Source organism: Epinephelus lanceolatus, chromosome 7 (assembly GCF_041903045.1).
Source record: "Epinephelus lanceolatus isolate andai-2023 chromosome 7, ASM4190304v1, whole genome shotgun sequence".
Lineage (NCBI taxonomy): Eukaryota > Metazoa > Chordata > Actinopteri > Perciformes > Serranidae > Epinephelus > Epinephelus lanceolatus.
This window is the reverse complement of record NC_135740.1, coordinates 13,894,876-13,920,584: the sequence shown is the minus strand read 5'-3', so window position 1 is coordinate 13,920,584 and position 25,709 is coordinate 13,894,876. Positions and strand designations below refer to the sequence as shown.

Sequence of the window (25,709 nt, the reverse complement as noted above, 5' to 3'; positions counted from 1 at the left end):
TGAGTCGGGACGTCCAAACATAACAATCTCTGTCATATTTTTATTAAGACTAAGTAAGTTAAATTTAAGTTTTGACATTATGTAAACAGTTGAGCAGAGGAATAGATAAATAGATCTGTATATTATCTGCAAAACAATGAAACAGAATATATTTATCAAAAATGGATCCCAGAGGCAGCATATGTAGAGGGCTTTGAAACAGCTATTAGACAACTGCACAGAGAAATAACATTTTCAGAAAATATCATTTGGTTTGTTAAATGCATAAAGTCAGTGGTGTAGTGATAGTTGATGAGGTGCATGGGAGAAGTGAGTATACTCTCCTATATATTACAAAAGCCTTTTGGCTGATAGATGGGTAAATGGCCAGACAAAGAGGTGTGTATACACTGTACACCTGCCTATATCCTCCACCACACCACTGCATAAGCTAGGCCTAAATGTAGGGGAAAGAAAATAAAAGATGAAAAAAAGTATTAGTCTTTGTGCGTGTCAGGCTGAAAATGTATGAATGGGGTGGAGTTGCGGTCAGGAACTTTAACTCATGGCCTCAATATTCCTAAAATCCTGCTCCCTGCTCACAACACCAACTGTTGTTGTCTGGCAAGACGGGTATCTGCTTGTGACACTTCTGGTTAAGATGTGGTTGGCGTTTTCACTCCCATTTAACACAGAGAGACGACACACCAGCTTTAATTAGGCTATTACAACATACATACAGTATGTTACCAGAAGGGTCAAATCTCCGATCAATCGATTAAGTTCAGCCTTCAAGCCTTACTGGACTTGAAAAATGGAAAATTCTCTGTCCTTTCAAAACTAAGTTTGGGATCAGACGGGACCCTTTAGATCAGGAGTATGAAATATAAGCCCGCAAGCTAGAACCAGCCCCCAAAGGGTCCGATCCAGCCCACTGGATGACTCTGCACACCTGATATTGATGCACTTGTGAAGGCTTAGAGGTGCCAGATTTCAGGAGCAAGTTAAACAGGATAGCTACTTCATGTTAAATGCTGCTTAAGAATCTTTTCATTCTGACCGCAACACTGTTCTCTCTCAATGAATACTTACTGTGGTCATATTTGAAGATACCGAACATTGTGCAAATTATTGTGAATCAGCAGCTCTTTGAACTTCTAACTTAAAACAATATTGGTGGAACCCTACTGCTCAGGCAAAGCCAAAACGTTTGATTGTAACTGGTCTGTAAGGCAGGGGATAATCTAACCTCCTTCCTCAGTAGCTTTCACCTTAATTTGGTGCGGTGATGCCACTATTACTATACAGGATTGGAAATGTATGTGAGTGATAGAATGACAAAATGTGTAAAAGTAGACATATTGTTTCAATTGCACTAATGTTTCTGAAGACATCTCAGGCTGTTAATCATCTGTTTTGTAAAAGTATGACCATTTTCAGGATGCATTTGTACTTCTTGACACTAAAAGATAGGAAAACATTTAGAGTTGCTGTTATTTATGACTTATTCTATTGGGGTTTTACAGGTCCGGCCAAATTTAGATGAAATTTGGGCTGTATGTTACCCATGAACTAAAATGAGTTTGACAGCCCTACTTTAGACATTTCGTTTTAAGCTCCACTAACTGCAGCTGCCGTCCGTCACGGATTTTTTTCATCTTTTCCCCCTCAGTTCACGTGTGTACCACTGTAACCTGTCCGGCGGAAGTTGTGCTCACGGCCTTATCACAAAAGAAATGGCGAGCGGTATCGGCAGTGAGTAATATTTTCCAACTCTTTCTCGATTTTCTTTGTCATTTTGCAGCAGAACTATCAGTAAACAAACTCCAAACATTGCGGTTCATTTAATTTGGTCGGACCCTGTAACTTAGTGATAAAACGTTAACGTTACACCGTGTAGCCGTGTGTGTCCCGTGAATGTGTCCCCCGTAATCAACACTGCTAAGCTAACGCTACCGCTTAAATATTAGTGTATTAAGTGTATGTTACTGTCTACAGCGCCATAGCTTACAACAACTGTTTTTAATTAGCTTTATTTGTTGCTTTCAAGCCCCAACACGTATTAGAAAAATGCAAAGTGCGGTAATAAGTCTTAAAAGCATCCCCCCAAAAACGATATCAGCTAGCAAGTTAGTGTCAACAATCTAACTGAGCTAACAGTAGCTAGCAGGCTAACTTTGATAAACAATAAACTAGCTAACTAGCGCAGCTATCATATATATTTATGGTTAACATCATTAGCTAATTCCCCACAGATTGTTTGGTTTATTTGGGTTGTGAGGGACACGACCGTCACGTAACTAGTGTGCATTACTGTAAACAAAGTGTTCCGGAGGAAACCAAAACAATACAGATAACGTTACTTATCCTGAGGCTCATTTTGTTAATTAACGTAGAAACTGAAATGAAGACATCTTAATTTTCAGCTCTGACAGAGGGTACTATATTCATTATAATGGCTTTTAATCCGTGTGTTTTGTGCCCATTTTTATGACTGTGTTGTGTGTATATTTTTTGAATGACATAATGAAACCGGACAGAGCGATTAAAGGACTCCACCGAAAATACAGCGAAATGGGCCAAATGTATTTACTCTGGGGTTGAGGTTGGCCGTTATTGTATCTGGACTTTAATGGCTCATTGTTTTTGCCCTGAAATAAAGCATTTCAGTTACCAGAGGCTGCCAGAAATATCTGGACATGTAATGATTTCTATGTGTATTTGTACTTTTTTTCCACAGAACACAAGATACTGAATGTAGGGCCAACAGAGCCCTGGTCAGTCAGGGAGAAACTGTGCCTGGCCTCTTCTGTCATGAGGAGTGGTGACCAAAACTGGTAAGAAGAAAATCTACTTTACAATTCACTCAGATTTTTTTTAGCATTCACAAAGGGTGCAGTCACAGTTAATAAGACAACAGGTAAATCTCTGTTTTATCAAAAATTTATTAAAGTATTTAAAAGATGCTGTCTACACAAACTATTCGCTGCAAACAAGTCAGTCCAAGTATCTTTGACCTCAACAAAACCATCAACAACAGTGATCTGTCTACACTACATTAACAAAAAAGAGCATCAACTTATCATTACACATGTGGATTTGCCTCATATAAGAGGCTCTCTTTAAAGGTCTAATGTGTAGGATTTAGGGGGATATATTTGTATAAATGGAATATAATAATAAAAGTATGTTTTCATTAGTGTATAATTCCCTTAAACTAAGAATAGTTGTGTTTTTGTTACCTTAGAATGAGCTGTTTATGTCTACATAGGGAGCAGGCCCTATTCCAGGGAGTCCACCATGTTTCTACAGTAGCCCAGAATGGACAAACCAATCAGTGGCTCTAGACTGAGCCAGATTTGTGCTTTCACAGCAGCCACCATAGTAGAAAGCCCCTCCCAAGACGAGAGTGTGATGATTTTTCAGTGTGAAACAGCTTTGTTTTGTGTTTTTATGAGTTTAAATTTCCTGGTCTGTTTGTTTTGGAAAGGAAGAGACCACTGTGGATAATTTGTCTCCCTGTAAAAACCTCCTGAACAGTGAGCACTGAAGGAATTCTACCAGAGAGAAATTTCAGCTGGTTGCAATGTGCCATCTTCACCGCTAGATACCTCTAAAGCACTCTAAATCTTACGCCCTGGACCTTAAGAGCATATTAACTCACATACATTATCTAGGTATGTCCATCCTGTAGGACATGGTGTAATAGTATTAGTGATGTGTGCTGTTGAATCTCTTAGTCTCAATTGTTGCCACTAGATGTCAGACTTGGGCAACTTATAGTGTCTGAATGGTGACAGGTAGGATCTTGTTAAGTGGGTGGTATGTGACTTTAAAATCAATAAGTACTCTGTAAGAAAAGATCCATATCAAGTTATTTTGTTGAATAACGTATTAGCTGAACCCTTTTAACAGTTAATTGAAATAAGGATCCTTTGACGGCTACTGTCCATAATTTTGTTTTCAATGAACTGTGCCAATGCTCATATGATCATGACTTTTTTCCCCCACAGTATGGTGGACTTCACTTTTACTTGTTTTCATTTATTCTTAATTTGAATGCATTTCCTCCGTTACTGCATGTATTTATTTTCAGATTTTTTTTTCCTCACCATGTGTGTTCATTCCCCCTGTCTTCCAGGGTGTCTGTAAGTAGAGCCATCAAGCCTTTCTCAGAGCCTGGCCGTCCACCTGACTGGTTCTCACAGAAGGTGAGAAAGCTATAGACTTACAAAACATTTCCTCCATTTGTGTTTTTAGCAGATAACTACGCTGAGCTCCACTCAGGCCGTGACTAACATCTTCTCTCTGTTTCTCAGCACTGTGCCTCACAATACTCAGAGCTGCTAGAGGCCACAGAAGCACCAAAGTCAGTATGATAATACTGTCACAGACACACAGCTACACGCGGAATTATAATAATGTCACTTTTGTTTGTTATCGCAGGTAAAATATTTTGTGAGCTGACTTAAAGTGCTTGTGTCCTCCAGGCGTAAGCGTGGTGAGAAGGGTGAAGTGGTCGAAACCATTGAAGATGTCATCGTTCGTAGGCTAACCACAGAGAGGATAGAGGAACTGAAAAAACTATTGCGAGACACACAAGAACAGTACAGGTACACACACACACTTAAAAGAAAACCACTTGAAAGATGTTTCAGAAGTGTGAGACATGACCTTTAACCCTCATTTGCCCTGACAGAAAGTTGAAGAAAGAGGTGGATCTGATACAGACGGGTCACATGGACTCCCAGTTGAAGGAGCTGTGGGCAGAAATCACACTGTAAGACTCGTATCAGTTCTTCTGCTTTATAAGGAGATCTTTAGTTAGCTGCAGAGGCAGATGAATCTTATTTAGAGGGTATTGAGAGGGGGTGATTTGATTCGACACAGTCTCTGTTGGCAACTGAGCAGTGACATTAGAGTGGCTAATGGCTCAACGACACCCCAGCAGTTATTACAAAACACGGGAGAGGGGTCACCCAGTCAGTTCTGCAGCTTTTCAGCCACTATCCTACCCCTTTCCTTTTTGCCATCATATCATCCTGTATACCATCTTCCAAAATTAAACTGTGATTTTCCAACCTTAGAAAAAAGAAGCAGGATGAGGACGAAGCAGAACAGAAGAGGAAAGCCACAGAAACAGCGTACCAAGGTAGGTGCAGTCTGCACACTGTGAAGACCTGTTGAAATATGTCAATCTGAATATCTTGGATCCTCTTGGTATTTGTTGGAACTTACTCGATGATAGGTGTTGCCATTGTGTCATTCCCCACACATGGTCTGGCATACTATGACAGAGATTTTGGAGTTGCACCAGTTATGCTAAATTTCACTAGATTTCTGTCAACATGTCTTATTGCCAAATACAGCCGTTTTTCAAGGTGTGAGAGCTTTAGAAAATAAATAGCTGCTATTTACCAAGCAAAGCATTTAACAAACTTCATAGAAATTGCAGTGTTGTACAGTTTCATGACATTGTTAAACAGATAGTTAGAATTTTTTTGAGCGGGCTTATATGAGATACTTATCCATAGTCAGTGAATTACCTACATCAGATGGAGGTCAGCATGCCCCCAGTTAAGAGAAGCGTTCAGGAGTATCACCACAGAAGCTAAGCATTGTACTGCTGTGAATATGGGCAGTAGCTAAATGTATTTTAGCAACCAGAAAAAATTCCCAGCAAGGTGAATATAGCATATGCTTTTTTCCTTAAGCGGCCACAATGTGTTTAGCTGCTGTCCCCATCCACAGCAGACATTGCTTTGCTTACATGGCGGTAATCCTGTCTGCTTCTCCAAACTGGAGGTGTGCTGATCACACATATTCATCACAGTCTTAATAATAAACAGCGTTCCATAAAGAACATTTGTAAACTGGTATATTAAATCTATATTCCAGTGAGGACATTCTCAGTCTAAATGCAACACATGTGCAACTACTCAAATGCTTTTCTCTGCCCTCTTCTGGAATATTTCTTTCCACTTGTTAAGACAAAGGATTTTTTCCCTGATGTGCTCAGGTTGACATGACGGTGCCATCACATGATGCCTTGCTTATGATTTCTATGCTGTAGTTTTTTCCTGTGTCCTTGAACAAGTTGATCCTCTCTCTCCATCACAGCTCGTCAGGCAGTGAAAAACACACCTAAGCGTCTGCCAAGTGTAACTGTCCGTTCTCCTCTGGGTGCCAGCCCCCCCACCATGGACTCTCAGGCCGACTCTTCGGCCCCAACGCCGCCCATGGATACAGGAGGTGTTGGCTCTGATGACACCACCACCACCACCACTACCACTACCACCCACTCAGTTGTAAGAACATATTCATACAGAACAGTATTTGCCATATCTTGCTTGCAAAAACATTTCCAGTACCTTCTCTATGCTACTATTTGTGCCATCTTTTAGTACGGAATATATTTCAAGGAACGTATCAGTACTCGACGTTACTGCACTTCAGTTGATGCACTGAGGTATAAATAAGGCATAGCTGTAATAGATTTGGGATTTTGTCACATACACTGTAAACTGCCAGTCAAATTAAAGTCCTTGGTGTGTCTATTGACAAAAGTATCTTGAGATTGACTCCAAAAAAGTACCTTTCTGCATCTCCAACTTGTCTCATTATGAGTCAGTGGAAAAAGATAACCTCACATTATGGTGTTTCTGGCAGTCACAGCTCCTTCTGGAAGGAAATAGTTGAGATATTGCAGCTCACTGTGCCAACCACTCTCACTGAGTCTTTGCTGCCTCTGCCAGGCCCAGGGGGTCGGAGTGTTTCTTCCAGCGACGGATGCTCCAGGCCCAGGGCACAAAGATGGAGGCCTGGCCACTTTAGTGGATGACTCAGCACAAAAGAGACTCCTAACGCAAAAGGCAACACCGCCGCCCTCGCCTCTCCTGTCAGAACTGCTGAAAAAAGGCAACCTCATCTCAGCCAGCCCCCGCCTGGTGAGAGCCAGCTTAGCTTGGGTCATAACATCCAAAACTACAAGAATATCGGAAAGTGAAAATCTTGAATGCCTCAAAGATGCTGTATTTAATTCTCCCTGTGATATACAACATATACAACAACTGTAGGAATACCCTTAAAATGTCAGCGTGTAGTTCAGAAGGTAATCATTGTATATAAATCATTTTAAATGGCTGTTACAGCCTAATGAGGATATAGATGATTGGTTATGCAGCTTTTCAAGACTTATTATTTTTTCACCTCACAGTCTTTTGGATATTGACACATGTTCCAACATCAGCATTATCACACTTACGTATCTATCAAACATTACAGGTTCACATTATTCTAACTTTTGTCAGTTAATATACTTCTTTGTCCTCAGTGGGTCTAAGAGTCACAGCCAAACTGGAATAAAAGCAGACTTTTGTGTTATTCTTGTATTCACTGATGTCAGGTTGGGGAAGGAGATTCTACTGGAACCCTCACAAATGGAGTACAAACAGCCACCGCAGCCACTGCTTTACCACCTGGTCATGATGTCATCACAGGTAAATATACTTAGCGTAACTGTTAGTTACACAAATTACGGTCACTTGCTGTGTCTGACTGTGTTTGCCTTACCTAACTCACAGGAAGGAGTCTGCCTTTTGTAGCTCAGTGCAGAAGTGGCTTTCATTGCCTGATGCATTCATGGTTCTGTGTTTAAAAATAAAATGGCATAGATTAAAGAGAGAAAGGATCTTGGCCTGCACTATTCATGGTGTATAGAATATAACAATTCTGGGTTCAGGTTTGGGTTAATAATTACTTTGCATGTTTTTGTTTACTCCTCTGTGTGTGTTTGCAGAGGGTGAAGCAGAAGCTGCAGTGAAGGCAGAGCTTGGTGAGGAGACGGGGTTGGTAGAAGAGGACCTTGTAGCAGTGTCTTACATGGGAGACGAACTGGACCTGGAGACAGTAGGAGACATCATTGCCATCATAGAGGAGAAGGTACATACTGTGCTCATTTATAAAAACAGTCTGCCCCATTCACTATGAAAGAGGCAAGTGTGACCAGGATCAGAGTTGGTTTCCTTTTTCATTCATTTAAACTGGAGAGTTTGTTAGACTTAATTGTGAAACTGGTATTATAGCCGGTCAAAGCAGACAGCCATCCACCTAGAGCCTGGTTCTCTTAAAGATTTCTGCCTTTTAAAAGGAATTTTGCCTTTTCATGTGGGAACTGTTTGGCCTCTGTAAATTAAGTAAAGGGTATGGTATCCTAGCGCCAGACTCTTAATTTGTATTCTTATACTGTAACCAAAGAGAGATTTGCTGCTGTTATGATCGCTCCCTATTTGGTGACCTTTTTTGGTGACATTTTTTTCCTTGTTTACATACTGTAGAGAAGCATGACATTCAGTCAGTCAATATTTCAGACACCTTATCATGTACTTCATGCATGTGCAAAAAATCAAATGTTGACCTGTTGTGACTAAGTCCGAGTGCAGAAAAAGACCTGTAGGTACTGCATAGCGTAACATAAACAACATTTTCTCAATCACTGTTTTCTGTCCTCCCCTCCTTCTTCCCAGGTCGATGACTCTGTGGAAGCCTTGGACGCAGCAGCAGTGGAAGCAGCGCTCTCTCTCTGCGAAGAGGCCGTCTCAGAAGGACACACCCTCCCTGGCCCCTGGGAGACGCAGGAACTGAAGGCTTCAGACCCAGCACCCACAGTCCAAGACTCTGATCCCACACAGGAGCCTCAGAATGCGGCCACAATATCAGCCCTGATTCCTGCCAGCATAGAGCCCCAGAGTCAACCAGAAACTAAAAGAGAACAACAGCTGAAGGGAAACTGTGAGGGACCTGAGGTGGCAGGAAGTGATGTCACCTCTTCTGTCACCTCTGACGACGGTGTAACAGGAAGTGAGGTCACGGAGGAGGGCGCGGCAGGGAAGGAGGTCACTGAAGCGACAGTCAAGAGTGAAGGAGAGGAATGGAGCCAGCCAGAGCCCAACCCGCCCTGCCTAGGTGGGTGATGTACTCACATGGACACACACACACACACACACACACACACACACACACACACACACACGCACACAGAAGTCATGCTTATATAGTTATGTCCTTCTAATCCTCCTCTCCTTTTTGTCCCACAGACTCTGAGGACAGCTCTGTGTCGGGGAAAGAGTCCAAGGTGACACACTAAAGCACATGTACATACACGCGCAGCCTTTTTAAAACACAGTCATTTTACTCTTCGTGTGTGTGTGTTCTTAAACCCAGGAGGTGAAGGAGGAGGAAGCAGGGAGTGAGGGTGACCCAGAGGAAGGGATGGAGCTGAAAGAGGAGTGCGGAGAGGGGGAGGGTCCCTATCTGTCAGAGGTGGAGCGGGCAGCCAGCGAGAGTGAAGACGGTTACGGCCCACCCTCCCAACGCTACACAGCAGATTCACTGGCCAGCAGTCCGGCCTCATCTTCTCAGCTGTAGGTGTCCACATGTGTTCATGGGTGCAGAAAGGACGATCTCTGTTATAATAGTGATGTGGGTGTCATGCTAACCATTTTTGTCTGCTGGGTAAAATGTCATATAAAGTGTGACTCCAGGGCCATGTCCTAAGATAACCCCTGCCCTTACCGCAACTATTTCGGGAGAAATTCTGCTTTAAAAGTAGATAAAGCTTAGCTGGCATTAGTCATGAGTATTCATATTGTGACCTTTGAATCAAATTAGGACTCTGTTTCTCTGAGCTAAGCAGTCTTTGGCTGCTGACATAAAAATTCTAAGGGTGTGCATTATTTCTACTTCTTATTTCTCTTCTGCTTCTTGTTTCCATTGCTGTACGCTTAACAATTCTTAATTCCCATGCTGTTTTCACTTCCTCTCTCTCTACACATCAGATCTACGTGTGGTGAGGACCAGGAGGCAGTGCAGGCCCAGAAGATCTGGAAGAAAGCCATTATGCTGGTGTGGAGAGCCGCAGCCAACCACAGGTGGAGCTTAAACCTTAACAATAAACAAAGTCTTTGTTTGTCACAATACTGTAGAAATACCTCACAGTCAGTTTCGGAAAGTTTTTTTCTAGTGACACACAAACCATCCTGACTGTATTAAGCTGTTGCATGACAGCAACAACTCTTATTTAACAGAGGACAATCAGTTTTAGTGGCTATTATGTCCATTCATTTATGTTTCCCACATTTATTTATTCATTCAGCTTATTTTGTTTCTTTGTAAATGTCATTTACCAACACGATGGTATTAAATCAGTCTATTCAGTTTAGTTTAATGAATGTGTTAATATAGTTTTGCGTAAAAACAGTCAAAATTGAGTATATATACAGCCTGCAAACAAAAGAGTGACAAACATGATGTCAGCTAAAATCACAGCTAAATATTCGTTGGGAACACACAAGCGAGGACATAAATGAGTGTGACACTCTGATAAGCCAACATCAGGACTGAACACAGTCTTCCAGCTGTTTATTCAGCATTTTGTTGCTTTTTTGTTCCCCCTTTGCAAAATAGCATTCGTTTGAAAGTTTCTTGCCCACTGTTGCAAAAATTAGATGCTAGTGTTCACTTTTTCTTCTTCATCTTTTATTTTTTTAGACTTAGTCATGGTAAAGCATGGTCTGGTCTAGAACAAAAGCACTAAAGAAAAATCACCTCCCCCGGCAGTTAAAGGGAAACTGATGTCTTACAGTGTCATGAATTTATGTTTCGCTCAGGTATGCCAGTGTCTTCTTGCAGCCTGTGTCAGATGACATCGCACCTGGTTACCACAGCATCGTACACAGGTAAGAACACACTCACTTCCTTTTGTGAAATTACATCTCACATGCACATACATATGAATGTATTCTAACAGAATCTGAAGTGACTGTAGTGCATTCATGCTGCACCAAAATTCTCTATTGGAGCAAAAAGTGATGACCTTTATTTAAACAGTGGAATATAGTAATAGTAAATAACGTTGATTGTTTGTATTAAATGCATGTCTTCCTCCCACCATCCATCCTGCTCCAGACCCATGGACCTGTCAGCCATCAAGAAGAACATTGAGTCCGGCGTGATCCGCACAACAGCAGAGTTCCAGCGCGACATTATGCTGATGTTTCAGAATGCCGTCATGTACAACTCGTCGGACCACGATGTGTACCACATGGCACTGGAGATGCAGCGTGACGTCTTGGAGCACGTCCAGCAGTTCCTGGCCACCCAGCTTATCATGCAGACCTCGGAGAGCGCCATCTCCGCCAAGAGCCTCCGCGGCAGGGAAGGAAACCGTAAGCCTGGGGAGCCAGCTGAGAAGGTGGGTTGGACGACTTGTTGGGGTGTAAATTAGAATTCCCTTTAAAGTGTCAAACAAGTCTGATTTCGATAAAGCACTCTATAAACCTTCAAGTCAATAAATGTGACTGCTAATGTTTGAACCTCAACTGAGGAATGCGTTGAGTTTCAAAATATCAACAGTGAACCAGGAAGAACGTGCAGCTAATGGAGGAGCTACTGCAGTCAGTCACGCAGCCATAGTGCACTCACTCAGGTGTTACACTTACTTTGTGAGATTAAACTTCTTGTCAGGCATTTTTTTAAACACTTGAAGTTGTGTTCCACCACTATATATGTGTTCCACAGCACAAACTGCATATAATGCATACAGCAGCTCCACCCAACTTTTAACCAGAGAAGAGGTCTAATCAGAATAATTGAAAACACCTGTGTGTGTGTGTGGCTTTAAATAATGTGATTATTTGAAGGTGGTCTCAGAGATGGATAGTTATTTGTAAAGCAGATTAATACCATGTAAAATATGTAAAGATACAGGAATATACAGTAACAATGTTCCTGTTACAGAGCAGAATGTTACTATTTCTAGGACAGGTCAATTATGCTTTGTGGAAAGTCATGAATAGATATGTTACACAGTCAGTATAGAGAGAACATGTTGCCATAGTTGTGGCAGATGTGTTGAACTAGCCATACGGTCATTGTGGTTCTCCTATTTATACCAAAATACAGTACAGGCCAAAAGTTTGGACACACCTTCTCATTCAATGCGTTTTCTTTATTTTCATGACTATTTACATTGTAGATTCTCACTGAAGGCATCAAAACTATGAATGAACACATGTGGAGTTATGTACTTAACAAAAAAAGGTGAAATAACTGAAAACATGTTTTATATTCTAGTTTCTTCAAAATAGCCACCCTTTGCTCTGATTACTGCTTTGCACACTCTTGGCATTCTCTCCATGAGCTTCAAGAGGTAGTCACCTGAAATGGTTTTCCAACAGTCTTGAAGGAGTTCCCAGAGGTGTTTAGCACTTGTTGGCCCCTTTGCCTTCACTCTGCGGTCCAGCTCACCCCAAACCATCTGGATTGGGTTCAGGTCCGGTAACTGTGGAGGCCAGGTCATCTGCCGCAGCACTCCATCACTCTCCCTCTTGGTCAAATAGCCCTTACACAGCCTGGAGGTGTGTTTGGGGTCATTGTCCTGTTGAAAAATAAATGATCGTCCAACTAAACGCAAACCGGATGGGATGGCATGTCGCTGCAGGATGCTGTGGTAGCCATGCTGGTTCAGTGTGCCTTCAATTTTGAATAAATCCCCAACAGTGTCACCAGCAAAACACCCCCACACCATCACACCTCCTCCTCCATGCTTCACAGTGGGAACCAGGCATGTGGAATCCATCCGTTCACCTTTTCTGCGTCTCACAAAGACACGGCGGTTGGAACCAAAGATGTCAAATTTGGACTCATCAGACCAAAGCACAGATTTCTACTGGTCTAATGTCCATTCCTTGTGTTTCTTGGCCCAAACAAATCTCTTCTGCTTGTTGCCTCTCCTTAGCAGTGGTTTCCTAGCAGCTATTTGACCATGAAGGCCTGATTGGCGCAGTCTCTTAACAGTTGTTCTAGAGATGGGTCTGCTGCTAGAACTCTGTGTGGCATTCATCTGGTCTCTGATCTGAGCTGCTGTTAACTTGCGATTTCTGAGGCTGGTGACTCGGATGAACTTATCCTCAGAAGCAGAGGTGACTCTTGGTCTTCCTTTCCTGGGTCGGTCCTCATGTGTGCCAGTTTCGTTGTAGCGCTTGATGGTTTTTGCGACTCCACTTGGGGACACATTTAAAGTTTTTGCAATTTTCCGGACTGACTGACCTTCATTTCTTAAAGTAATGATGGCCACTTGTTTTTCTTTAGTTAGCTGATTGGTTCTTGCCATAATATGAATTTTAACAGTTGTCCAATAGGGCTGTCGGCTGTGTATTAACCTGACTTCTGCACAACACAACTGATGGTCCCAACCCCATTGATAAAGCAAGAAATTCCACTAATTAACCCTGATAAGGCACACCTGTGAAGTGGAAACCATTTCAGGTGACTACCTCTTGAAGCTCATGGAGAGAATGCCAAGAGTGTGCAAAGCAGTAATCAGAGCAAAGGGTGGCTATTTTGAAGAAACTAGAATATAAAACATGTTTTCAGTTATTTCACCTTTTTTTGTTAAGTACATAACTCCACATGTGTTCATTCATAGTTTTGATGCCTTCAGTGAGAATCTACAATGTAAATAGTCATGAAAATAAAGAAAACGCATTGAATGAGAAGGTGTGTCCAAACTTTTGGCCTGTACTGTATGTCTCAATAGATACCTGAATAATGCTTTACATGTCTCAATTCACCATGATGACTGATATTGAAGTCCTTTAAAACATTTTAAGGGATTACTTTAAGAGCACTGTCACATTACAAATTCAGGGCCTTTGGGTTGACTTGGCTGTGTTTAAACTCTATTCCTTGCTGTATTACAGATTGTAATATTGATCCTAAAACAGTATTGATCACCACTGATAAAGTCTGTGTGTTGTTCCCCTCCATCAATACGGGATAATTTGCTAATATGAATATAACTAACATGCACTGCCTCAGATTATAGGAATAACAGTCTCACCCTCTGTTCTGCAAAGAGTGTGATATTTTACTCAGCATGACATCACATTAAACAGTAATACAAAAGGAATCACATACGTTGAATCCATGCCACTTCTATATTGATGAATTTAAAGAACCTCTGTCCAACTTTACGAAACAAAACTCTTGGTCTTGTCATTTTGTCAAGTTAATTCATTAGGATACACCCCTTGAGATGAGCCGTGTTGTTGTCGAGAAGTCCGATATGGTCGATCCTATGATCTTACTGTAGCTGAATCGTGCCACACTAATTACTGTGTAGCCTACTGTTACTGAGCTATATAAGTGTGACTTAACTGGGCCAGTAGCCATGTTTCCATAGACATATTTTTATGTGCATTTGAAGTATAGCATTAGAAAAGCTGTATGGAAACGCCAACATCTGATCAAACTTCCTCAAATGCACAAAAAAAAGTAGTTAAAAAAAGTTGTTTTTTGCTTTGGCAGAAATCGTTGATGTACTAAATGGGATATGGAAACACCTTTTTGGAACATTTCTGATGTACCAAACATTAAACTCACATGACTGATCAGCTGTTTCCAGTTTCTGGGTTTTTCCAGATATTCCCATAACGAAAAATGTTCCTTTGTCTCTGAACAACATGAGACGTGGCCAGTACTGGCTGACATGAAAGAACAATTAAAACTTCCCCAGTTGAAACAAATTCCTGAAAGACTCTCCATTTTTCTCTTGTAGATAGTTAGATGGCCAGGAGGACTTGTTTTGTTTCGGGTTCGCAATCTCTACTCCTGCTCTGTTTACTGGCGATTACAGCCATGCGTTAAGCAAAATTATCTCTGCTTAGCCTAGTTTATTCACTTCAGAAAAGTTTTTCTTGACACCTAAAATGAAACATGGCTAGTGATGCAGGCTGACCATTGTGCCAATCTCTCAAAAGCTTGACACTGATTACATGTAATATACCTGCATTCACATGAGCATCATGCCAGTCAGACATGCACACTGTTGAATACACAGGACACTTAAGACAACACGGTGCAGTTGTCTGTCTCCTCTCGGCTCGCTACGATGTGCTTCAGTGGAATAATTCCTGGTGTTGACTTCCCTGCTGATTCATGTCCTGCATGCTGGCTGCACCTCTCCTCACTAACTTCTGTCTGTCTGCATCTGCCTGTCACTGACTCAACTGTCTGTCTGTCTGTCTGTCTGTCTGTCTGTCTGTCTGTCTGTTATCGTCCGCAAAAATGTTCATATTTGCTGCTGTTTGTATGAGTGTATTAGTTTCTCTTAACTGTGTGACTGTGGGAATCTTGTGTGTATGTGTGAGTGTGTGTGTGTCTAACAGGGTTCCTGTCAGTCATGGCATTTTTGAAGTAGCATGGAATTTAGAAATATGAGTTCCAGACAGGGGATATCTGGGAGTTTGCAACATTGTCGTAGAAAGTTCAGAAGTATAGGTGAATTTTGCGAATAGTTTACTCTACAGAATGTATTTAACAAACTGCGACACAAATGTCATAAATGTTTTAATCTTTTATTCGTCTCCTTCTCCATAGCAAACTGGGGATGACATTAAACTGTCACATCCTTTTTAGGACTTTACTTAGCTAAACAATAATACAAGTAACATCCGTTTAGGTGCTGCGACTGAACAGAAGTCATGATATTTTTCATAGGAGCCATGATGGGAACTGTGGTGTGGTGTTTGTGAGCTGCCTTAAAGATGTGTATGTGTGTGTGAGAGTGTGCTTTCCTGCTCATGTACGTGCCTGATTGTCTCAGGTGTGTTTATGTCTATGTCTGTGTATCTGTCTGTTTATAATCTCACTGTGTACTATCTGCATATGAGAGTGTCTGTCTTTTTTGTGTGTGTGTATGTGCCGTGCAGCGGTCGATTGGACGCTTGTACCTCAGCGTGCTTCTGTGTTTTTCGCCGACTTGTATGAAACTTGCTTTCTCACGCACATGTGTGTGTTTTCTCTCTCTTTCTCACTCCGATGTTTGTCCTCCTACAGGACAGTGTCCCAATGGCCTCTCCTGCTTTCCTTCTCTCTCTTTTTGTAAGTATTCAGGTTCTCCCTCAGATTGCACCAGAACCAGGCCACGCTCCGCACACGCTTGTCTCAACGCAAACACACACACACACGTAACATGATATGTACACATCTGTCTGTACCTCTCATCTCTTTTCTTTCTCTCGATTCAGTTTGATTTTAGTGGCATTAAGGAAACATAACTGCTCCAGAAATAAAACTAGTACAGAGTCATTAGAGTGATTTCTCCTAATTTAAAGTCTAAGTTAATATGATTTAAAGCAGGTGTTTTCAACCAGGAGTCCAGGGGTCCTCAGGGGTCCTTGAGGGAGTTCCAGGGGGTTCCAAGTAAACCTAATGTGAGTTAGAGACGTAAGAGTTCTTATCTCATCATCTGTATTGGCAGCTGTCGAACTCCAGTCTTAATCTAATAACCCAAAACTTTTCAGATGGAGGTCCCTGAAGGTAAATCTCATCAAATAGAGGTCCATGACCTAATCTGTATCAATTAGGGATGGCAACAATTAACCTTTAATCTGTTAACTGCAGAGAATATGGGTTAATTTTGCTGCTCTTCAGTTTACTGCACTGCACACCACCTGGGTCTGGTAGGAGCTAGCTAGCGGCACCACTCATGTGGCCATTACTGGTAGTAATGCTGTCCCTTAATACACCCAGGGTCCCAACCCAACAGCATTGCTGTAGAAACATTGCCCTCCACCCTTTAGTGTCCCTTTAGCTCACCCTGTTGCGTAAGAGGCTCAATTGTGAGATATAAAACCCCTCTAGAATTTCTTTTTACTGTCAGCATGGCCAGTAGAGCTAATATAGTAAATAATGCTAAAGGGGTTATACGGTTCAGATTAAAGCCATTTACTCACCTGAGGGTGGGCACAATATTTCCACAGCAACGCGTTCTGCCACCAGGATGAGGTTTGAGTTCTAATCACTGAATAAGTGGTGCGGCTAGCTAGCTAAAGTTAGCTCCTTCCCAACCCGGATTGTGTGCAATGCAGCGCGGCCAATAACCAGGGGAGACGAGAGGGTGGGCAGTGGGCATGTTCCCACACGTTAATGCGACTGGCCGGCTGCCAACAGAATTAAAATAAAAGGAAAGATATTTACATCAGAAAACATTCAGCTTTAACCACCACTTATTGGATAGCACTTCAAAATTCAGCACTATTGCTCACAGTGGAGAGCTGGACCAAAGGAAAGACCTCTTATATTTCCTTTTTCTTGTTTTGAACTGTGCAGTTACTGTTTAATGGGTTTTGGCCTTTCAAAAGCACGGTTAACTAAAACTTACATCACTCATATCAGTATAGGGGCCCTTGACATGACAAAAGATTGGGAATCAATTGGAAGTAAAAGTTGGAAATAAATAATGTATTTTTTTAAGAGTTTAACAATCCTGACTGGTGAATAGAAGTATGTGACATCACCTTTTTTGAGCTGAGCCACAGTCACTTTAAACCAGCTCAGACCAAAGTATACACAAATACACAAATATTAAATGTGAAATAACCAAAAATGTAACTTAATAATAATGTAATATAGGTTTTATGGCCTTTACATGAGATTGTATTTGTTTTCTCTTTGATTTCCTGTCAGTCAAACATGACGCAACTTCTTTAACTTGAGACATGTTGGACTCTGGACTGTTTCTCTAATGATTCTTTGTTTTTAATAGTTACCTGGTCTATCAGGTTTTACAACAGCTGTGATGACAAGGTGAAAGACGACCATTAAGGTACTAAACTTTAGTATCAAATACTCAGCAGTACTGAAGAAGAAAGAACCAGTCCCTCAGCACTCAGCCATGTGCAGCTGTGTTGTGTGGAAAACAATGAAAGGGCGTCTTTGTTTCTCACTCTTCCTCTCTCTGACAGTTACACACACACACACACACACACACACACACACTGTCCGTGCCACCCTCATAAACTTTAAGTTCTGTTTTGACACAATATCCTCACCATACACACATACACACAAGCTCAGGTAACCTTTCATCACCCAAGCTTCCGTCGACCTTCGGTTAATGACCCCATGCTGGTTTCCTGTGTTTTTCTGTTCACGTGCGACTGTCTGTGTCTCTGCATGTTCTAATTTCTTTTCTCCTTCTTTTCTTTTGAATTCTTCCTTTAATTTTGATCATCATCGTTTTTTTTTTCTGTTCTTCATTTGGGGAGGAAGCCTTCCGAGGTGGACTGTGCTGTGTTTTTTGTGCAGAGCTCAGTCGCGTGAGGAGGTCCGCCGACGGGCCTCTCTTCACTCACTCCAACTGACCTTTGACTTTTACATCCTCATGTGATTTTTGCTTTCTGGCTCTCTCTGTTACTTTCTCCCTGCTTCTCCTCGTCTGTCACTCTGCTGCAGGACGGAGGCACCAGGGGTCGCCGTAGTGCCATGGAGGCTGACCTCAAAATGAAGAAATAGAAATGAGATTTCAGAGAACGAGACACTTGGAGAGACAAAGAGTCACTCAGAGAAGGTGGAGCTGAATACTTACTGGTCACTTTGGTCGTTTTCTGAAGAGGACTGTGCAGTCTTTGTGTAGACAGTCTGGATGGGTATGTCTGTCTGTCAGTGTGTCTGAGAGGGCTGCACAGAGCTTCTTCTCCAGTTCATATGATTGGTTTATGTGCCGTGCCGTTGGCTTTCACTCCACTTTCCCCAAGTATCATTTCACCAGCAAAGGTAGTAGTTCATCATTTCCCTCTGCTGAGACAGAGCAGCGAAGAACTGTGAGACAGAGAGAGAGAACATTTTCACCAGCAAACGTTTGTTTGGGATCAAATGATGAAGCGCAGGATGAGCTCTACTCGCCAGATTTGATCATGTTGAATCGTGGATGCATTAATACTAGCTGATTGATCTGTGTGGGCTGAAAAGACACCAGACGGCAACAACAACCGGGATGGCCACATGACAAATCACAATGTACAGTTCCACAAATTGCTAGCACTGCATGTTAGGCTGACACCAGCCAGAATCAAGACTTCTTTCAGTTTGATCACTGCTAAAATGTTAGAGTGAGATTCACTTAAGAAAATCTGATGATGTCACTAAACTGGTTGTTTATGTCTGCTTTGTTTAGTAACGTATCAGAAGACTCCAGTCTGTTGGCCAGTACTTAAAGGAACATACCAGTGTTTTTGCTTGTTTCAGTCTGTTTTGGTTCATCAACCACAAATTCCATATACTTTACATTTACGCTGACCTATTTCCAAAGCACATTTTAGGTTTCACTACCGACCCTCATGCAGGTGTGAGCTTCCATTACAGCTGACATATGTAATCAGTCACAGTAAACAATTTGTTGCTTTTCATTACGTAGATCGTGTGTGGTATAGAGTCTTGCACGGGTCTGATTTTTCCCAGACCCACTCTGGAACATGCACATATGACCCAACCAGTCGACACAAGATGCGCAACCCAGCCCCAAACCACACATCCCACAATAACCATGCACTGTTTAAAAAAATCAGTTAGACAACATTTTTAAATTGATCATTTTGGGACATTTGAAACACGTGAAACCAGCTAAATGTATTTTTAAAACAAAGGTAATTCATGGAATACAATTTAAACTTAAATTCTTCGCTCATTTTCAAATAGAGCAGCACGTCTCCACACTTGACGTGCCTATTAGTGTCACACCTGATTGAAGCAGCTCTCATATTCTAGACACAAAATCAACAGTCAGAGAATTAGTGTTAAAACATTGGATAAAATTACTTTTGCTTTCATTTATTTTATTATATGTATCATCTCACACCTGTGATCTGACCTGCATGGTCTTTGTTTAACCCAGAACTGAAACCCAGAAGAAAATAGGCTACTGCCTGCAAAATCACCTTGTTTTTATGGGTCAGTCACGCAAGAAAACTCTGGTGTGGTGCTGCTGAGGCCAGTTTCAGTCTCTGCATCTGAAAATCGACAAAGTATGTTTTCAAAGTCCAGGATCCATGCTATTATGGAAGTGGTGAAATGCATATTGGGGTTTTTTTGGCATGTAAAAGATTGCCATTTGCCAGCAGGTTTTAAAAGCTCAGATGTCCGAGTGTCTTTGAAAGCACCAACAGAGTTTTTTAAACAGTTTGTACCTGCTTTGTCATGTAACAATGATATAACAACACACAGTAAGTCAACAAATTGTTCACTTGATGAATCATCTTAACCTCCACCTGTAATGTACAATGCAGGCGTCTCACTGAGTGTGTCAGTGGGCTGAAACGTAGGATGTTTGTTGTTGCTGAAATAGTATTGATGCATCCCTATGTGTTACTTAGGATGTAGCCAGAGTGTGCTACGTAGATAGCATAAAAAAACATGTTTGTGTAATGTGTGTTAGATGAGAGTACAAAAATAAGTTTTGTACCTGTGAGCTGGATCATGTAGAGTTTTGTGTTTGGATAGCTGATACATGTATGTGTTCTGTTGTACATTTGTTAAATAAAAAGATTATTTGATCTAAACCTAAAGATGAGAGTTGTGTACTCACTGTGGAATTTATTTTATCTTGATTATTTTACTTTACTTTTGCAAACTGACTTCCAGCATCAGCTTTTTGGAAATGTGCTGCCACCAGCTGCATTCAGTGTCTTAAATAATCTGGCACACTGAACCTTGTGTAATCATTTTCCCTCACTTGTAAACAACTTGAAACTTAATAAGTTGTGTACGCCAAAGTATCAGGCTCCATTGCTGTTAGCAGCGGATGTCATGAGTATGAGGGACAAACAGCATGTTTGCAGTGCACATAAGTTCCTACAGCAGTGGTTCTCAAACTTTTTCCTTAAGGGAAACCTTTTCTATCCTTGAGTAAACTGACAACCCCTGACTAAGTAACAGATATTATATTCTGTACAATTAACCCAAATAGAGAACACAAGAACTGCAGGAAGTTTGTTTAATTGGGCAATTTTAATGAATTTTGAGCACATTATTTCATGTGCATATTGCATCAGAGATGGGTTTTCCTTATATTTTTAGAAATGTTTTATACTACTCTCTGTATTATGTATGTTAAACATTCTTGATAGGCTGTTTTTTAAATACAAATTCAGTATTTTCCTCTTCCTGACACTTCCTGACAATTATTTGATATTAGTCAATTAAAAATTTATGTCGTTCTAAGAGTGGTAACATTATAAAGGCCATTGTGCACAGATAAAACTTAAATCTCAAGGCACACCTGTATTTAAGTTTAAAAAAAAACAATGACCTACAGTATACTCTACGTATAACTTTATAAAAGTGACTGCAAGCACAGGACAAAGAAATTGTAGTGTAAAAAAATTTATTTCACATTTGCATAAATAACAAAAGTACAGCACACGTCAGGAGTGAGACCCGCCCAGTCCTGGAGGGAAGTTTTCATGTTTACAGTGTACACTTTTAACATTCAACCATTCTGTGCAAAATACTCTTATTGGCTACAGAGTGTAGAAAACAAGTAGTCTGGCCTCCTGCTCCAAGTTAGACATTCATACATGAACAAAGAACAGTCCACTTCCTTGGAGCTAAAAAAAAAAAAAGACAGGACAGTATTTCCAGTGCAGTCCAGACCAAACCTGTAGCCTGATACTTGAGCTAAAGTTGAGAATAACATTCACACAAAAAAAAGAGGCAACCAGTGAGACAGGGGTTTGCTTTCTTAACTTCCCCCTAGTTGAAATCGTGAATGACAGGGCTGGCTGAGGAGTAGAGCTTCCTCTTAACCAGCCTGTACTCTGGTCTCAGCTTCAACACTTTGTTGGTTTCAAAGATGTGCTTGAGCGGCGGCCAGCCGTCGTCCTTGTCTGCCTTGAAGATCACAGACAGTTCGAATGTCGGGGTGACACTCGGGTCCACGAAGATGCTCCCCACAGACTTCAGGCCATCTTTGCCCTCCACGTAGACCTTGATGGAGGCGCCCCGGAGCCCGCAGGGCTCATCAACAGAGGAGCGCACCACGTCCTGCCCGACCCTGGTGGTCATCTGGCGAGGCAGCAGCAGCATCTGGCAGTGGAGGGTGGACGCTTTGGCTTCTGTCAGACAGTGCTCTATCTGCCGGGTCACGTCCAGCTGCAGGAACCGCTCTTCACGCTCCAAACCAGCGTCCATGTTATCAACTGTAGAGAGAGATCAGGAGTGTTGTTAGAATATGTGGCATTATGTCACAGCCAGTGCATTGTTAATAGAAGTAATGTCTACACTGATACTTAAATTGCTACCACTGCAAGCATCGAACTCCAATGAGTCATCATAAAGCAGGAGCTTGACCCTTGCACTATCATTTCACCATGGTCACTACTTTTAACACGTGATACATGTGTTGCAATACTACACTGAACTGCATGAGTAATCAGACTACAGGCTTTGTATCAGCAGCTGAGAGGAGAAGCAGTGTGAGCACCTCAGCAGGTCATCAGCTGATCCAAGACCTGCATCAGTTACACCAGGAACATCCTCCTCATCAGGGAGATCAGTTAATAAATTTGTTCTTCCGCCGTATCATATAGTTCCAGTACCTATGTCATTATGATTAGGCTACTTTAAAGTTAGCGCATTGATATTAAAGATTAAAAGTGACTCGGCCAATTAGAACTGGGTACTAACAAAACTCTGTTTTAATGAACAACTTTTTGCCGTTTCTTGTTGTCTATCATGCTCAAAACTACGTTAAACTTTTAAAACAACTTACAAGGCGAGTTGTTGTCTGTCTCGTCGCAGCTCTCGACGCTCCCCCGTCGGGCTGAGCTGGTCTTGGAGCCCGGGGATGTGAGCTGGAGGAAATACTTTCCTATCATCTCAACGACACTTTCTTCCTCCGACTTGACGGGCACTCCGTGTCCAAAGAGTAAAGCCGTGGTATAGACCATCCTGATTCAGGTTTGTGAAGCTCCCGTGTCTCCTCCGGACGGCTAGTCTGTATTTTATCCATGTATTGAGGTGGTTGAGCTGAGCAGCCGTGAGCGGTGCGCGCGGAGCTTTTATACCCGGAGAGCAGCCGTTGCATCAGCTGAGCTGCCTCACGTGTGGGCGGGACTGAGCGGCTCGTTCGAGAAACTTCCTGATGCAACATGTCCGAGCATTGCACTGAGGTAACAGGGACCAAGAGTTCATGTAAAAAAGAGAGTGGGATATAATATAACTCCAATAACTTTAATACATGAAGCCTACTACATTTTTATTTTCTGTTATTTGACAGACTTTACCCACTTGGCTGGAGACTAAGTTAGTGGTGAATTAACAAGGCCTTAAAAGTTCCTCACAATAACAATTATTGAAAATAAGTGGTGGACTTTAACTTTAAAATTAAGTTTTGTACTTATACAGTTTGAGGTACTTGTGCTTTACTTTATTAACCTTTTTTTAAAAAAAAAAAAAAAAACCCAACTTGTCACACATTTTAGAGGCTGTTTTACCCAACTAGGATTTATCTTAGAGTTTAAATTTAAAAGCAATCATCCAAATCGTATGAATAGCTGAGAACATATCATGCAGTGTTAAAGGTCTTTTCCTCTTTCCAGTTGAGTAATATGTTGTTTTTTTTTGGCCAAACTTGCTATTAAAATGAAAGTGTTGAGATGTGGGATTGTGAATGAGGAGAGATCACCAAGAAGAGCGATGGAGGGCTGAGGCTGAGGATATTGGACAGCTCTTCAGTCAGATCTGAACAATTCGTCAGTACTGTTATTGAAACTCAACATATCCACAGGCACCTGGTAGCCACACATTCTTATACCCATAATAGTAATTTAGCAACCACAGAGGTACAACTGAACACCGCATCTTTACAGTTCAACAGACATATTACAAACAAAAAAGCCTGCCCATGACCTCTTATAGCTTTCAGTGTCATTGCTGACCCAAGCTAACACGTTTTCATATGACAATTTCTAACATAGATTCCTTCCACTTTTCAAAGTCTGGAGGTGATGTACTCTTCCAGAATTTGAGGATTACTCGAGCAGCTGCGACGACCCCCACATTTATCACAACAAGGTCATATTTAGAGTCATTCAACAATTCTGTTTGCCATAAGGCATAACCTTGGAGATTTAGGTACCCCTATACCTAACCACTTTCCTATGTGATCCACAACTTTTTTCCAAAATAGGTTAACCAGTTCACATTCCCAGATTGCATGGAGAAATGTTCCTGTTTCTGTCTGACATTCCCAACATAAACTATGCAGTAGGCGCATCCTGTACAACTTAGAGGGAGTGAAGTAGAACCTATGAATTACTTTATATTGAGTTAAAGACTTGGTTTTCAATCAGTAGTCTACACTTAATTCCTATGAACTGCGAGCATAATGGTAGCATAACTTAGTGAGTCCACAGCAGGTCAGCTAAAATGCTAAATTTGTCTGAAGGCAAGCATTCATATCCACATATATGGACATGAAGTTTGCAGGCTGTTGAGGTAGTGTCCAGCAAACGATGTGGGCTTCGTAGATAACTGGCAATTTTTTGGGGAAAGCCTACTCTGATTAGGAGAGACAGCATTCATCCCACTATGAACGGAGCTGCCCTTATCTCGAGGAACCTGGCCAAGTTTATTAGTGATTTATTAGTGATCTATTCTGTTTACACAACATCTATTGCACGTTCAGTTGCTCTTCCTGAGGTTTCTACCCTTTTTTTTGGCCTGTTAAAGGGTTTTTGGGGGGGATTTTTTTCCTTGTTTGCTCTAAGGGTCCAAGGACAGAGGGATGTCATATGCCCTCTGAGGCAAATTGTGATTAGTGATATTGGGCTTTGTAAATCAAATTGAATTGAATTTAGAGTAATAAATTAATTATGCATACTTGCTTGTGTTAAAATTGAGCTTTTTTTTAAGGCAATTCATTTTTCCACATAAACCTACCTTACAGTGTTTAAGAGAATACAAACCCATAAAATAAAGTGTTTAACAAGGTGAATAAAAGTAGCTCCATCTCAAGCATCATTTAAATGCTGCTTGTACACATTAAATCATCTGTAGCTAAAAATGACCCAATAACATAATAATATACACTCACAAGGACATTTTTTCTGCATAACAAGTACTTTTACTTTAAGTTGATTCTACTAATAATACATCTGTACTTTCACTTTTAAGATTTTTAACGCAGGACATTTACCTGTAGTAGAGTATTTTTGTTGTTACTCTTCCATAAGGGATCTAAGTAGGCCGCTAAAGGCTCAGTTATAAACTGCTTATAAGTTGAATGGGCATATATGCTGCAATGGAAATTTACCAGCCTATGATAGGTCATACATATTGTTGTCTATATGAAAATAGATTATGCTGTGGCTGTGGGTGTAGAGAAGCTGATGCCGCCACAACTTTTCAAAGGGGAATTCTTATGTACAGGCTACTGCTATGGCTAATACATTATTAATACAAATGTGCCAATAATGCATGTTGTTTATTTGTGCTTTATAAAAAACACATTAAACACAAAACCATAAAACACAACAACAAAGAAACCCTTACGTGTTAACTTGTCAGATGTTGTCAGATACAGCAAGGAGGACGTATAGGCACACCGATAGGATAGTAAGTAAGTCAAAATAGTAGAAATTATTAAGGAAAAGGCTATTTGTGTCTAAAATCGAAAGAGAAAAGTTAAATAGGTTGAGTAAGGCGTGAATAGATCAACACAGAGTTGTTTCTTACAATAATCGAGCTTCCCTCAGGGAATTTTAATGTGGTTGTTTTGAGATTCTCTGAGCGGGTGTTGTCCAGTGTCGGGGCATTCACAGGAAAAGTATGATCTCTTTAAATCTTAAACCCAGACAGTGAGACAGGCACAAGTGCCCCACCTGAGTTCA

At 41.2% G+C, this 25,709-nt stretch overlaps 2 protein-coding genes across 3 annotated transcripts; one reads left to right on the top strand and one right to left on the bottom strand.

Annotated features, from left to right (window-relative positions):
* The first annotated feature begins 1,630 nt into the window (after positions 1-1,630).
* On the top strand, positions 1,631-20,384 carry brd8b (bromodomain containing 8b). Of its 2 annotated transcripts, XM_033633163.2 has the most exons (19): positions 1,631-1,734; positions 2,720-2,816; positions 4,121-4,190; positions 4,299-4,348; positions 4,470-4,592; positions 4,679-4,759; positions 5,067-5,131; positions 6,100-6,287; positions 6,735-6,926; positions 7,385-7,478; positions 7,778-7,920; positions 8,505-8,943; positions 9,075-9,112; positions 9,202-9,401; positions 9,816-9,908; positions 10,647-10,715; positions 10,945-11,230; positions 15,877-15,921; positions 18,277-20,384. In XM_033633163.2, exons 1-19 carry the CDS (start codon positions 1,716-1,718, stop codon positions 18,334-18,336), a joined length of 2,352 nt encoding a protein of 783 aa, XP_033489054.2. In that variant the 5' UTR covers positions 1,631-1,715; the 3' UTR covers positions 18,337-20,384. The 2 variants fall into 2 exon arrangements, with proteins under 2 accessions (XP_033489054.2, XP_033489055.2); XM_033633164.2 differs by lacking the exon at positions 15,877-15,921.
* An 801-nt stretch (positions 20,385-21,185) lies between these two features.
* On the bottom strand, positions 21,186-22,862 carry LOC117260695 (DNA damage-inducible transcript 4-like protein). The gene is made up of 2 exons (XM_033632737.2): positions 22,589-22,862; positions 21,186-22,016 (listed from the first exon to the last, which is right to left on the bottom strand). The coding sequence occupies exons 1-2, from the start codon at positions 22,764-22,766 to the stop codon at positions 21,571-21,573; spliced, it is 624 nt and encodes a 207-aa protein (XP_033488628.1). The 5' UTR covers positions 22,767-22,862; the 3' UTR covers positions 21,186-21,570.
* Positions 22,863-25,709: the final 2,847 nt, after the last annotated feature.